The sequence below is a fragment of the Poecilia formosa genome, unplaced genomic scaffold, assembly GCF_000485575.1.
Source record: "Poecilia formosa unplaced genomic scaffold, Poecilia_formosa-5.1.2 Scaffold389, whole genome shotgun sequence".
NCBI classification, from domain to species: domain Eukaryota; kingdom Metazoa; phylum Chordata; class Actinopteri; order Cyprinodontiformes; family Poeciliidae; genus Poecilia; species Poecilia formosa.
The window spans coordinates 308,687-325,081 of NW_006800328.1; the positions used below are offsets into that span (position 1 = coordinate 308,687).

General features: G+C 38.0%; 1 protein-coding gene across 8 annotated transcripts in view; it reads right to left on the bottom strand.

The window, feature by feature from the left end:
• Positions 1-16,395, bottom strand: part of mast4 (microtubule associated serine/threonine kinase family member 4) — a 99,440-nt gene that overhangs the window by 52,521 nt on the left and 30,524 nt on the right. For 2 of the 8 annotated variants that reach the window (XM_016662759.1, XM_016662757.1), the window contains exon 1: positions 8,734-8,862. The exons of the other annotated variants lie outside the window; for them this stretch is intronic. In XM_016662759.1, coding sequence (XP_016518245.1) covers positions 8,734-8,772 — 39 coding nt within the window. In that variant the 5' untranslated portion in view covers positions 8,773-8,862. Of the gene's footprint in view, positions 1-8,733; positions 8,863-16,395 lie in introns of those variants that run through there. 8 annotated transcript variants of the gene reach the window in all.

Genomic DNA, 16,395 nt, shown 5'->3' on the forward strand with positions numbered 1-16,395 from the left:
CACATAGAGAGATGAGAAAGGAAAAATGCATCTAGAGAAGCAGAAATTCCTTCATCTAAGATGTTTGAAGGTACCTGCACATAGAAAAACCCTCCAGCTCTTTGGTCCTTGTCTGGATCTAGAAAACCTAGGAAGCCTCTATTTTACATTCACCCAGCAGCAATGGGAATGTGTGTCGTTTCTCTGCTTTAAATGATAGAAATAAGAGCATTTCTATGCCGTTTAGTTTTCCATTTTGTGTTAATTCAAATTTAAAACCTGATTGAAGTCTTTTCCCCCTCTATAAACCAAGGTGACTGCTGCGTTGCACGTTTTTTGCATTAAGTGTCATTTTCTCTTCAACAAAACTCCTTCAGTTACCTTTTCTTCCATTTGTCATTTGGTTACACTTGTGAGAAAGTGGCAGTGATTGTTACCATAGAAACTGGCTCTTAGCTCGCCAGGGGGCACGTTAAAAAAACTTGTTTTGGCTCTTTTTGTGTGAAAGTTTCTGTCTGAAAAATCTGAGACCAGAAACAATGGAACAGCAAGCAGCTAATCAGCTGCTTTGTGGTCACCTTATTTGTATCATTTCAATTCTCTGTTGCATGAATTCAACACTTGACGGTCATTTTTTTTCCTCCCTAATGTTGAATATATTTTAATTAAACAGAAAACTTTTGTATTTTCATTTCAAAATCCAACATACCTACTAGATATGAAACAATAAGAAAACTGCAAGGGTCATTAATTTTAAAATTCAAGATCCGACAGCTTCGAGTCGTCTTTAAAATCAACAGGACGCGCAACATAAATATTTCTTTTACATTTCGTGATTTCGCCATGTTTTGCCGAGCCATCAAAAAGCCAGAAAAAAATTTGAATAATTGCATGACAACCTTTCATGTCTGAAAATGTCAGGCGGTAATGACAGCACTCGGGCGCGCTCAATCACCGGTCTTTCTGGTAATCTGTATTAGACAACAACCGTTCCACCGTTAACCTAAAAGAGTGTTTTGTTCCACAGGGTAAATGTCAATGAATGCCTTGCAGCAACAACATTTCATCGCCAAGGCTCCACATCAAAGCGGTGCTGCTGTAAAAGGCTACAAGTAATGCTTCATTAATAATTCCACTTGATTTCTTTTGGATTCTGGAGCTCAAGATCAAAAGTGTGTTTTACTTTGTTTGCAGATGACAGGAGAGGAAATCCCCATTCTCATCATATCTCCACCTTAAATGACAGGCGGGGTGCGGATGGCCAATCCCCTCTCCACTTTGTTTTATTTATTTGAAATTATGGCTCATAACAACTAGGAGGCATCGCTCCAGAACAATTAGTTACTTAATAAATTGTAAGCAGCATACATGCTGATTGGAAACCATCATTTGATGGTTGATGATGGCACCTTAGGCTACACGTTATTTTTAAAGTGAGGCTGAGTTTGAAATATTCAGTATTTTAGGACAACTGGCGGTCGGCGAAGAAACAAACACAGGATCATTATGTAAACCACCCGGAGCAGCTGGAGCCGAGAGGCAGCGATGCTAACTGCTATCCCACCTGTCTCGTACGTACGTTACATTTTCATTGGTTTTTCTCCCTCTTATTCCCAACGAGGGCAGACACAGTCACGACTCAGAGCCACAGGCCAAATCAAAAGCTAAACCCAACTGAGAAAATGAAAAAAAGCCTAAAATATTTTGTCTCTGGTTGTGTAAGTATCACCCAAAAGCCTTGCAGCTGAAACGACAGCAAAAGTATCAATTTCACTCTCCTGCTGCAGTTTGTGTTTCGTTGTTTTGTTTATTATCTATTACAATAAAATACAGAAAGCACCTTTACTTAAGCTCCAAACCACATTCTAACACAACATTACAATACTCCAGGCTCATGTAGCATTGATTAAAAACCTAATGATGTAGCTGCATGAAATTAAGCCGTGTTGGAATATCTTAGAGTACGACATGAGGGAATTTAGAGGAATATGAAGTCATTATTCTCCACTCCTCTTGGTGCCTCTTGATTTCTCATCTCATCTGTCGTCTGGGCTGAGACTTGGAGAGACATCCCAGAAAAACATCTTGAACGATATTCTGAATCTAAAGGCTCTCAGGAGGACGGAGGACACGGGAGGCTCTCCCCCCACAACATACAGTCACCGCTATGCTCATTGACGGATCATAAATACAGCAAATGGGCTGCAACAAAAGCAAACGGATGATGCACCTGTTCCACAAGGCCCACTGGGACGCCTCGCATTGTTAAACGGCTCGATTCGGACGCACTCCAGCCTTTTTCCTCTGATGAGCGACTTGGATCTCAAGCAGACAAATGGTTTCCTTTTACATGGTTAAAACTAACAAATATTTTCCGTATTGATTATTCAGATGACTAATTGATTAATTAGATTGAAAAGTTAAAGTTAAATGAAAAACTTATTGGATGTTTCATTTAACCATTTAAATTTTGTTATTTTTACAATATTAGAAATACATTAATAGATGCAAGTAAATAAAGTCCTTCTTTTAAATAACATTTTATTGAATAAATGTAACAATAGAGATTTTTTAATGATCTTTTTTTTAGATTAACTGATTAATTATTCCATTAAGCAATTAATCATTTGATAGAAAAAGATGCTTAATAGAAGAATTAGATTTTTACAAAATTTGAACTACCTGAAGCTAAAACTGTGCCAGCGGGAGTTCTGGGTAAAACATATTTTAATTTTTTTTTTTTTTTTTTTTACTTAAATTACAAAATATATACACTTATTTACAGTTTTGGCTCACTTACTGCTCTGAATATGCTGTTCTTGCAGCAAATTACATTTTTTTGGAATCTATATTTTCCAGTGAAATATTACTGGCCCAATAATCAATTAATCTTGATGAATCCAATTACTTGTTTCAACTGTAGTGGTTACCTTCTGTTTCTCACCTAACACTACTTTATTTTTTAACATTTGAAAAATTATCTATTTTTTACTGTCTACACTTTAACAACTTGATCCATTTTCTGTTATCTGATGAACAAAAAATAAGTTTTTTTTATTTGAAGTTTTATTTACCTTATTTTAACATTTGCATTCATTCTATGAAAAGAGGTATTTAGTTAAGAATGCATTCACAGGGTTGAAGATTTAAATCAATAAAATAGAGAGTAAATTACCCCTTAATTTAATCAACATTATCTAAAAGCTTATTGAATATCACATACCTGATGCTTATTTGAAGTGAAGGTTAATGAGAAAAGCTAAAGTGGATTCTCTGCATGACTTGCCAGAATCGACTGATTTAAAGCTGCATGATTTCCCCAAATGACGCTGAAAAACAGCAAATGATCTAAACCCAGTTTTATCAACATCAGTGACAACATGAACTGCCTGCCTGAACTTATTTTCCCTTCAGAGTGAAGGATATTGATTTTTGTGCAACCAGCTGATAACTCGGTATAAAGCAGACAGAAGCCCACAGACAGACAATCTGCTCATGAAGTCAGCTCTTACATTTATACAACATGGTTTCTCATCCCTCAACTGGTGCAACTTTTTTTTACTCTTGCATTGATTGCTTATCATTGAAGCATCCAACAATTACCATCCGGTCGACACAGCGTCCTCAAATTTTCAGTTTTTCAATTAATTTTAAGATTAAGTAATTGGCCATAAAAAAACACAGGTTTTGGCAGGTTATGGGACTGACTGACCCCGCATGGTGTGGAGTAATTTATAAACAGAATAATGAAGAAAAATAAACAGAATAATGAAGAAAGATTTTCCACAAATAGTCAAATTTAGCAAAGAGTCAATGGATAACAAATCCAATTGTTGAAGAGAATTACATAAAACCTTAAAACTGTGTTTTAACAAGAAATGTGATGTCCTAAACCTGCCCTTCGCAAATGAATAATCCAAATTGTTTTCACTACCTAAAAAAAATAAAGATGATGTGAAGTTTTCAAAACCAAACGTGGATGACGCTTCTGGCTTTACTGTCAAAGTGCACATCTGAAACGCTTTTTTATATATTAAAATGTAATTTTATAGATTTAGAGTTGGAAAGCGCAAGTTTAGAAAATTCTCCCCTCCCCCCAATAGGTTTGCCTGTCAAATCAGCCGTTACTAAAGTATATGGTGCATAACATTAATAACATAATAAGAAGGAATACTTTTTTTATGAATTACATATTTAAATTCAGTGATCAAGGTCTTAATTTAGATATTAAAAAAATCATGTGTGGGCCTGAGTTGAAGCAGACAGACCTCAGTACTCAATGTGTGACTCAAACACTGAATAATTAGTCAAACTGTTAAGTTGTTTTCCAAATGTTAAGATTTGTTTTTGGCAGAAACAGAATAAACACTGTGGACCAATGTCAAAAGAAAAAATACATTTTTCCACAGCTCTCCAAAATCTCAAACACAGAGACATAACAATACAGCATAAAGAGCTTCATTTTATTCACCATTTGTTAAATATGTGTGAACTTGAAGGCTAGCACACTTTATGATAAAATTCTCCTTGCCAATGAGGTTGTGCTGATAAAAACTGAGGGAATTCGTTTTACTTTAGCAGAAAGAGGCATTTGTGTTTTTAAGTGCTCACTGCGGCTGGTTGGCTGAACGTTTGATGGGACAAAATACTAACGAGAGAAGTGATGCACTAATTCAGATGACAGCCGGTGTGAGCAGCTGGAGATGAAAGAGGAACGGGGAAGAGAACAACTAAAAGACATCTATAAACACTTAGCTTGAACATGAGCTAATGCACAGAACCCACACGTGTTAAGTCGGGCCAAAAGCAGACACTGATACGGCAATAAAGACACCAACAAGTTCATTAAAATTCTTACAGATTAAACGTTTGCGCTCGTGTTCAGTAACCAATTTGTGTTAACTCATCTCTAGATCTATAGAAAAGACCAAAAGAAAGGAAAAAGAAACAAAGACTTGGCTCCATGCTTGACTTTTTAGATGTAAAAAAATATGACCAGTGGACACACAAGTCAAAAGATTCTGGGCAGATCAGATCAAGACTCTTTCCAAAAGTAAATTAGGCCAGACAAGGGAGGCAGTTCCTGACATCATCACCAGAGGGTGCTGTTGTACACAACTTTAACCCTCATCTGAGGGCATCTATACGTTTCTTCATGCAATTTTAATCAGAAAAAACATCTTCTGGAACATGAAAGGGAACTGTCTTTTTAATTCACACGAGCATAAAAAGGGAGCATGCCTTAGTCGTTGATTGAATTCCAACATTCATTTGGCTTTGTGAGAATCTGTAGCTTTGTGTTTCCTTAGACACGACATTCATGATTAGTTTTGTTTAATAAAAACAAATAAAAATCCATGTTATTCTGACCCCTTTCACAGCCGTACTATGAAATGTTGCTCATCCTGGTAGAAAGTCGCCGCTTATCACACAAGCACTTCAGCAGGAAAGCTGCTCCTCTTCAAACTAAAGAGAGCCATTTCCTTCCACTGACCTCTCCGTTTGTCCTTTTCTTTGCCAGAAGTTTGTCTTTTGTCAGAAGACAAAATGTCACAGCCTTCACTCTCATGTGAATACACCATTTTAATATGTGTATATGAACAAATTTACATAAAGATATAAAAATTTGAAGGTAAAAAGATTGTTATGGTATCACGTTCTGTCACACAGTTGTTCTTTCTCAAGCTGCTCTTGGAGAGGCTGTGCAGTAGCTCTAATCTGAAATACTTTCTTCTTTAATGAGACTGTGTTTGATTGATGCTGAGAATAAAGTAAAATAAAGAAGGAGCTGCTTGTTGGAGCTTCATAATTAAGACAAAGCGTATGCATGGAAGCTTTTTGGTACATAAACCCTAAAACATTTGTGAAATGCCTAACTGTGTCACAAAAACAGGCACTATGGGAAAATATTGGAAATAGCAGAGCAAAGCTAAAGGTTTAATGTTTTAAGGATCAGTTAAGTCAGACAATTATTAATGTTCTTTATGAATGTGCTTACAGAAAAACAACTAAACACCATATTTTGTGATGACACAATAATGAGTCCAAATCTGAGATCCTTTTGGATCTTAATACGACCTGAGGCTTTTTTTTTTTTTTTTAAGAAAACAAGACGTATTTGAAAAAAATGTTCTACGTCCTTCAGATTTCAATAAATTTATCTAGTTTACCTTTTAAATATTTTTGACAGAAAATATTTTTATGCCAAATTTTAATTGCAGTTTTATAAAGCAAGAACTTCTGTTTAAGAACAAGGTGGTAAAGCCTAGAAATAATTATTTGTAGTGAATAAATCTCACATTCCCCATTTAACAACAGGAAAATAAACGGCAATAGCAGTTTAATGTTCATCTATTGCATTGTTGGACTTTTATTTATTAATCTAAGCTACAGTAAGCTTTTAAAAAAAAATTCACAGTAGGAACATCCTGATCAAGATTTCTTTTTAGACCGAAGTCACTTTAAACGAGACTGTTAGCAATAAAGACATTTTGAATTTTGTCCAAGTCTGAGCTGCTGTAACACAGCTTATTATGGTTTCTTAAACTACATTAAGAAAGCAGCTTTAAATAGCACCCAAACAACAACACAGCTAAAAGAGGCCTGGTTCTATCATTTGTTTCTAAACTTATCAGATTCAACACAAACCGTTGTGTTCTGGATCAAATTCACGTCTTGCTCCATCAATTTATTGATAATTTGACTCATATAAATATTGGATTTGTATTGAGAAAACATACAAACAAATCAACTTTCCTCTGCATACACTAATACTGAGCAGGACAAAGATAAACTGGGAGCCGCAGCCAATACAGTCTCTGTCTCTCTGTGAATGACACTGGGCAGGATGTCAAGTATTTACATTGCTTAAAAGTTTTATATAGAAAAATACAATAAAAAATGGTAAAGATTTTTTTTAAATGATGTCAGACTGTTTAAAGGTTAGGACTATGGTTGCAGTGACAAATCACAACAGGAATCAAAAGTTAAATTTGGTCAAAGACTCAGAGCAACCATTTAAACAAGCCCTTAATTGATCACAAGATCCTCAGTCTTCAGTTCTTTATTTTCTCAAAAAAAATCTATTTTAACCAAATATTAGTAATGACGTTCTTTCACCATAAATGCAAACAGCTTGAAAGTAAAAATGTTCATACTACTTCAGTATGAACATAGAATACAATAGAAAAAGACTGAAATGGGAATAAAAAATGGCAGGAGATGCAGATCTATTCTGAAACCACAGAAGTTGCAAAATCATAACATAATGCTTTGACCAACTTTAAATCTTAACATCATTATGTGAAAGCAGTACAGGAGGAAGGTTTGGCAGAAAAAAAATTGACTTCTGCCGTTTGGTTGTTTCTTCCTGAAGCGGCACCGAGCGAACCCTCCGTTACTGTAAATAGATCCGTCCTCGTAATCTGCTCGACATAAACAAGGTCTGTTAGCAGTGCAGTCATCCCTCCCCTGTCTAGGAATGAATGGAAAACTGCGTCACTGAACCGGCTGCGTTCATTTGACTGGCAAACTAACTTCCGCGTTTCATGGTGAATGTAAAAGTCAGAGCGTGGCAGCTGCCTGACCACAGGAACACACCCGCTGTTTTTGCTCCAACTGATGCAGGTTAGGAAACGCGGAGAAGTGCTGCATGGGAAAAGGCGAAGACAGGGAGAGAGAATGTACACAAAATTACCATGTAGCAGCTTGTAAAATGTAAAGAAAAAAAAAAGTGTTTCATTCCCATAAAAAGGTGCTCTCAAAGGGAATACATTAAATATCAGCATTTTTTAGAAAAATTAATATTCAGAGCAACGCTCTGACACTGAAACTAAGAAAATGAATGCCTTCCTGTCTGAACAAGGAGGGGAAAAAAACCCTGAAGTTGAACTTGTTAAATTTATCAGTCAGCATGCAGGCGAGAAAGAGCGGCTCATTGGGAATTTGTGATTCCAAACACATGCAGTCGTTTGAGCTGAATTTTAAACAGAATTTCCCCTTAAAACGTGTTTGTCTCTCTGTGCGTGGCCCCGAGTAGGGTAAGCAAAATTATAAAATCAAGTCCAGTTTATGCTGCAGCAGACAGAGATTGAAGACTAGGCTGAACAAAATGATTAATGTCTGATGGGGTTCTGATTAAAAATAATAGGGACACTTGCTGTACAATAAAAGCCAATTGGTATTTCAGGACATCCTGTCCGCTCTCTCCACTTTCATTTATGTAATTTGTTTTGTAGATTGATAGCGGCAATAATTTAGTTGTTTCTCTCTCTCTCTGAGAGCTGCCTTAAACTCAGCTCACATCTTCATCAGGATTACTGACAGCAGGGCAAAAGCCTCACTCTGCACTCAATTATCATCAATTATCATAAAAAGTCAATAAAGCACAAGAAAGGCATCCTCACAAGACACTGTAATCGATCTTGCTACATGAATGGGAGCCCCACACCCCCATCACCCGTAACCCGCCAACAGCTAGCACCAATTAAACGTGAGAAACAATTCCATCTTTTATCTGAAAGTCAATCTGCGGCTGTCTGAACTTTTATTTAAAAATGCTGACAAAGAGTAGAGAGCATCGCACATTGTCAAGAGTCAGCGGCGCTATGCTCAGCTCTTCCAGCAGACTGTCTCACATGCAGGACACACACGCAGTGCTGCAACTGTGGAGTATTGATACTGAGGAAAAGTCTGAACTGTGCCGCGATGAAAGGAGAAGCCGCTGCGGATCGATACAGCTGTTTTACGTCCTACCTGTAGCCCTCGCCTCCTCAGAATGCTCGACTCGTCCATGGCACGGATCCCCGACTCAACATGCTTCCCTACCGGTGCATATCCACACCGCGCTGCCTCGCTCCAACCTCCTGCTCCCTCCCTCCCTCTCTCTCTCCTCTCCTCCCCTCCCCTTCCCTTCCTCGGGCTAAATCTGATTTTAGCAGCTGCTAAACACCTCCGTCTGAAGTTATCTGATTGGAGCGGCTCAGTCAGCTGACACCTCCTCTTGTTCCTTTCCTCTGTAACTTCAGGAATGAAAGAGGACAAACATGAAGCCAGGAAGAGAGAAAGAGAGAGACACAGAGAGGCAGAGAGAGAGAGAGAGAAGATAGGCAGTTCTAATTTAGCATGGTAAGAGGAAGGGGATGAATAGGAGGTGCAGTGGTGGAGGGGGAAGCCCCAAGACTCATTTCTGCCACCAGCCACGCTTTTTTAGTCACCCCTGATGACCATGACAATGAAAGGATATCCTTCCCCAGCATTGTTTCTGCTCCAGACTGAAGAGCGAGCGTGGCATCCAGTCTGCAGCGGCCCCCGTCCTTACTGCAGTCACATTGAACCGCCGTGAGAGCACACCTGAAGGTTAGGCCCATGACAGGAACACGATGGCTGACATTAGAGAAGGCATTAAAAGTGAAGGGAAAAGGGCAGAGAAAGAAATGCTGTCTTGTGCTTCCAGTGGAAAACAGTTTGGCTTTTGCACTTGCTGTAAAAATAAAATGGAAGCTCGCAAACATGAGGCGAGTAATCTGGACCACTTTAATTTTGTTCAGATTTTCTAATTCCCAGGTGTGTAGATTTGACAGCTAATTGGATTGAAGCAGTGACTTTATAAGGTATACATGTTCAGTTGATTAACACAAACGGAGGATTGTTGCATCACGCATCAGCAACTTGATGCATTTAGATGTGGTAAAGACGACTGGCTGTGGTTCAAGCCAAACTCGAGAACCAAACAGAGGGACGAGATTTAAAGCTGCAGTAGAGAGTTCTGAGAAAACCGTGGACTTCACCTAAAAAATTTCAACAATCACACCTTACAGGATCCTCCCAACAGCAAAGCCTGCCAAGAACTCGATAAATCATCTGTTTTCTTGGAGCGTGAGGCCGTTTCTCCACTATTAGAAACACCTGCAATCTTGAAATTTTGAAAAGGTTGCCTGATAATTTCAGATTCAGTATTCAGAATGAACTATTTTAAAGCTCGGATCCATCCTGCTTTGCATCTACATGAAGGAAGAGTCAAGAAATTTCTGAAGGCAAAAAGATTCAACCAGGAACACATTAGGAATACTTAAACCGACCGCTGAGTGTCTAATGAAGGTTGGTGTGGCTCAAAGAGATAAATGCCTTATAGCAACGCAAGCACAAAAGATTTACCTGAATAGAACGTCAAATTGTAAAAGGTCAAATGCAGCATTTTTAAAACGACTAAGAAATTGAGGGGTGAAATTGGAAACATTATTCCATTTGTTATAAATAGTTAAAAGGGTTGCAGAAAGCTGTTTAGGGGGAAAAAAAGACCTATTATTTCTCAGCGCTGTTATATCCGAGAACTGCAGCCCACCTGGAGTACCAAGAAGTGCGACACAGTAAGTGCATGGTTACGGAGAGAAAGGCTGAAACCCGACCAACCACTGAAAAGGACATTAAAGAGCAAGAGAATAATAATCTAAAGAGATTTTTAAAGGTTTTATCAGGGATTTATGAAGAAACTGACTGACTCCATAAGTTAAATCAATGATCGAATTGTAAATGGAGTTATTTTACTTCAAGAACTTATTTAAAAGAAGTGTCATGGAAAAGTATTTGTTCACTTACCAACATAATTGGTCTGCACAGCAACAGTTGCCCAATAACAAATATTCACCTAAAACGGGCAAAACTTCACTTTTGTTTGAGTTATTCAGATTTAATTAGATCTTAGAATGATAGATTCTATAATAATAATAATAATAATAATAATAATAATAATAAAACGAATCGTCAAAACTGTAAATTAATTCAACTTTATCTAATAACTGTGCTCACATTTCAAAATGGAGACCAGTCTGTACACAGGACATGCGTCCAGTATTCCCAGTCACCCAACCCTGAGGCATTGCCATATTGCCATAATGGAATCAACCAGCATAACCTGTTATATACACATACATAACCACATATCCAGTGTCAATTTCCAACAATTTCATGCCCTGCTGCAGCTCCACAAGGCTGAGTTTTCAGGAGCCACAGACCTTCCCAGTAAATCTGCATCTCCACACCATCCTGGGTTATTAGCACTTGTAAAATAAGTTGCTTCACTGTGCGCTGGTTCCAGTCCTATCCTGCAATTTCACATTCTGTCTCAGTCTCTGTTTTCATTGCCCCAGCCTCCTCCTCCACCCCCAACCTCTCACTCATTTCCATTCACCGTGCTCCTGCTCTGTGAATATTAAGTGGGCCCCTTCCTTTCTCCCACCAAGCTCCAATGATTTCTCTTCTAGCGAGTACAGCAGCCGCCAGAACTGGTGCGCCGTGTTGTGACCACCACATCAACTTTTCTCATTTCCAGTTGTGTTCGACAGGAAGCTGGAGGAGTGTCTTTGCAGTCGGAGCGACGGCCATTTGTGCCGCTGCGCTGATAAGAGAGCCGAGGTCTGTTTATTTGAATAAACCCCTGAAGGCCTCAGACAAGGATTACAGTAGTCAACTTTTTCAGCTTTAACAGTACCTTCCAGATTACCTGAGGGGAACAAAAAATCCTGTTATGTTCAACAGGCAAGTCTTGAGCTACAGCTGTGTCCAACTCACTGGCTGCTTAAAGGAACAATTAGAAAAAATCCATGTTGGACTGAAAATAAAGACCATTAGCTACAGAAAGACAAGGGGATGGGTCTTGTCTTTTTGGACTCCAACAAACATGAAAATCTACAATACTCATAATTACTACTTCACTAATATTAAAACAATTACTCATTTAGTAATAATGACTGCTGTGCATTTACCAAATAACTACTGCAGATATTCACAAACCTTTTTTCCACCCAATTTGCTGAACGTTCATCAGACACACGTCAACTAGTTTGAAGATTCAAATTCAAATCCTCTTTTTATCTTTACTACCAACTAAAAACATGGACACTGAACAATTATCCATCCCAGAGCCCTGCAGTCAGTCAGTAAATTAGAAAATACATCCTGATGAGTCTTGTTTGTCAGATTAATTAAAAGTACTTTTTGAAAATAACCCACAAGTAAGTACTAAACATACTTTCCAGTAAAACCCACATTTGTTTCTAAAATGTTTTTATTTTTTTTACTTTGGTCTGATGTAATATTCTAATTTAAAGTACCATGTTTTGTTTAGTTGTAAGTGAACATTTATAATTCTTGTATGTACTTTGTCTATATAATGTGTCTCACTTGGCGAGAGTTTCTAAAAGAAATGGGCTTTTCAATGATATTCTAATTTTATTTGAATTCATCATGAACAAAACTCCTTGACAGCTAATTATGTAGCGCATTAGTAATGTAAAATGATTAATAATTAAATTAATGCACATAATATGTTAAATGAAATCTACAAATAGTAAAACACTAAGACAGATCTATAGATTGAATTGTACAATAAAGTGATTAGAGCAATGCAACGTGCATTCTGCTCTGAATAACTTCAGAGCAGAATCTTTGCATTAGTGTCATGTCTCTGACAAAAAATACAATATTGTTTACAAAATTACAAAAACTAAACAATTGCAAAGTAAAATTGCTTTGAGTTTCTGGGCCAGCATCAGGCTAGACATCTGAGCTGCATCAGGGCAAAAGGGAGGGAAACATCAGGGACACATCTAGGTCTCCTTTCCTCCTGCCAATTGAGCAGCTCAGGTCGTTTCAACAGTGTTTGGAGAGAAAAAAAGGTAAAGTCAAAGCTGGCACTGAAAGCATGCAGAGAGTGCTGATTGAGTGACCTGCAGCCTCTGCTTTGCTTGAGCTTATCAGACCGAAAGGCGACCTGCAGATGTAAGAAAGGCAGAGGAGGGGAACGACCTGCGAGGGAAACATTAAGGGGAGAAAGAGTCAATTCCCTCCATACAAAGCAGTAAAAAACTGTATCAGCCAGAAGCCTAAGAAGAAAATCAAGGCATGATAAACCCTGCAGGGCCAACCTCCCCTATGGATAGGGCCAATCTTTCCACCTTGACAACAAGCAAAAATATTGTAACCGAGAGCAACCAATAGCTGCAACGTGGGTCCTCTCTATTTTCAGTCTAAATAAACTGGTGTAGCAACTGTAAATGTTTGCATTGAATTGATGAATTAGGTCTTCATCAGTCCACTTGGGAAATCCAGCATGTTCTCTCGTTATGCTTTAAAGAAGCGGCCACACTGCAAAGAACGGTGCCACTTTTGAATCACACCAGAGAGGAAATGATATCTCAAACAGAGCAGATGGCACGGCTGAGTGTCGAAGCGAAACTACTTCGTCTACTCTGACGGTTTTGCATTTACATCCCACGCAGATGTTTACAGGTAAAAAAAAAAAAAAACCCTGCCGTGTTTGTGTTTTGGGGAAGTATGACATCAATTTCCAAACATGGACTTTGGAAAATACAAACAGCAGAGGGGAGGGAGAGGAAAATGAAAGAAACAGAGCAGATGAAAGAATTACAATCTCTTAATGTGATAAGCAAGAATTTCTTTTTCATAATGTTTGTCAAGAATGACTTAAAATCTCTTCTAACTGAATAAAACTCCTTGCAGCGACAGAGTAGATGTATCTGTTTTGAAAAGTCATTCATCTTATATTTCCTAAGCTTTCTTTGTCCCTCATCTACTTCATGGCTTTCGTGAGGATGAATGTGAGGGCATAATGGCCAGCATGAACAAAAAGAGAAATTAATAATGTAGGCTCTGCACCAGTTTATGAAAAAGAAGATATGAACATTAGTTTAAAGCGGTGATCAGTCTTTAAACAAAAAAAAAAAGGGAAAAAAAAGAAAAATCTGTGAAAGATTAAAATCTTTCCACCGTCTTCAAAGAAGTCGGACTCTAGTCAGGTTTATGTTGTGTTAATTTACATGTTATAGTCTAAGTAGAGGAGGAGGTAGTTTACCCTCTTGAGGAAAGAAATAAATTAAAGTTCAGGAGTTCATTATGCTGCAACAAGCGCAGCACACTGCACAATGCCCACGCAGCTTGCTCCGCTCCCATCAATCACACATCTCAGATTTGCACTTGACTCACCCTGCGGCTACAACAAGCGACAAAAAGGAGCTGGAAGATGCTAAGCAAAAGCTAAAAATGGGAGAAATTACACCAATTGACCAATTCACCTAAAAACAAAAACAATATGTATGATATGTTTGTTTATAAAAACAAACGTATTATATTTGACAGTATAATATGTCGAGTTTACTTAGAGCTCAGGTCTATATTTCCAGTTAATGAGTCGGACTGGATCAGGCTCGGGGTGGATTGGACTTTTTAGACCCGATCTAAACTCTGGACTTTACGAGTTGTGGGACAGAGAGAGAAAGAAAGGTGAGCTACTGAAAAAGGTGAAAAAGACAAACAGAAAAAACGTAGATGGACAGACTAGCAGATGGACAATTCAAACCAATGGGTTTATGCTGATGGATGGTAAAGAGTGGATGGATGAATGGGCAAACAGAAAAAGAGAAAGCTTGATGGTCAAACAGGTGGATGATGGACGAATAGACAGACTGACAGAGGACTGGATGGATGCAGCTTTCAGAACATGGAATATTAAAATGTGGGATTTTTGTTTTCCTCATTCAGATCAACAAACGGGAACAGAAATGCTCAAAACCCCTGGAGGTCTGTAAAATGCTTTTCTATCATCCTGGTCGACTGAATGGTGCTCATTAGCCAACTCAGGCCAACAACACAGGGAAACTCTAGAGCTGCTGTTTCCTTCCTTTAAAATGAGTCTCGCATGTAAATACATTTATATATACTGGTCAAAAAAATAAAGGGAACATTTCACTTTAATTTTGTGTGTGGCTCCAAATCCAGGCCTCCACTGGTTAATAAATTTGATTTCCATTGATGATTTTTGTGTGATTTTGTTGTCAGCACATTCAACTTTGTACAGAACAAAGTATTCAGTGAGAATATTTCATTCATTCAGATCTAGGATGTGTTATTTGAGTGTTCCCTTTATTTTTTTGAGCAGTGTAATATAGTTTGGTGCTAAAAGCCTTCGGCTTCATTTCTGGAGCTTGTAACAGCAGCTTCTAGTTACTAACTGGACATCTTGTCCTCCAAAATAAATTAAACTGTGTTTGATTATCAATCATTGCAAAGTACAAAAACATCCAGCACTAAACTATAAGCCCTAAACTGCTGAATAAAAACAAGCAGATCGATCTTTAAGCTCCGATACGCCATCATAAGCAGCCCTGCAGATAGTTTACACACCTCCAGAAAATATCTTCATCCACTGGTTTTATTTTCTTAACACTGTGACAACACTTGCTTATGTGTTGCCACAAGGTTTTTTTTTTTTTGTCTTTTCAACAAGAAATTGCTGTGACCACCATGAAATCAGCAAAGGACATCACAGAGTGGCAATTACCAGGGAAAATGAGAGTCCACAAAAGCACGGCATCAGGATTATGACAATCTTATCTCCATATCATGCCAGGAGTGAATTATTGATTTTCTGCCAGAGAGCATCACGGTCAAGAGGCCGGTGCCATGCCTGTGACAGAGCAACGAACACCCAGGGGCATGATGGGGGAGCGCAGAGGAGGCGAGAAGGCAATAACGGGGGTCCAAGGTAAAGCAACGCAGGCAGAGGAGAAAGCTGAAAAGGTATTGGAAACAGGGCAGAAAAGCACATTCAATTCCAAGTTTCACCTTTTATTTTATATTTCTGGTGCCTGATTTGGTACTTTTTGCATATTCCATGTTATAACCTCCTTTTTTAGATGGTTGAAAGTAACAACCATTTGTTTTAAAAACCTGCGCCTCCATTTGAGGTTTGACTGCAAGTATTTTAATGATGTGATCCCACCATGTCCCTTACTCCCCCTGAGGTTTAACAGGAAGTCAGCTCGTGTCACCCGCTATTTGCCTTCGGGCGAGGCCTGTCACACTTTAACAGGAACCTTTTTACAAGGCAGCCAAATAAAACTAATAAGAAGAAAAAAATTACCATTTGTACAGCATTTTTCTTTGATGATTTAAGGGCCTCGACTAGTTAATTGCCCGATATAAGGCCAAAACTGATGTTTTTAATGAGGAAAAGGCAATTACATTTTTAGCTGCAATAATAAGAATGGAAATGAATCATCAGCCAAGGTGAAAATGGTTTCTGTTCGTCTTTCAGTGAGGCGGACAAGGAAAAAAAAAAGAAAGTCAACTTGGGAGAATTTAAAACATTGAAGAACATATTGAAAGAAAATTTTAGGCTGTGTGTGTCTTAGCAAGTCAAAGATAATTTTTTTTTAAAAAAAGGAAAAGATTTAGATCGCTGTTCCTGGTGTGGTTTAAATTTATTATTCTCAAAACATTAAAATAATGATAAAAAATTTAGAAAAATAAACTGCCTTTAAAATAAATAAATAAATAAATAAATCAGTATGGTCCATTATAACCTAAGCAAAACTCCCCAAAATCTAAAGTCTAGGTGTG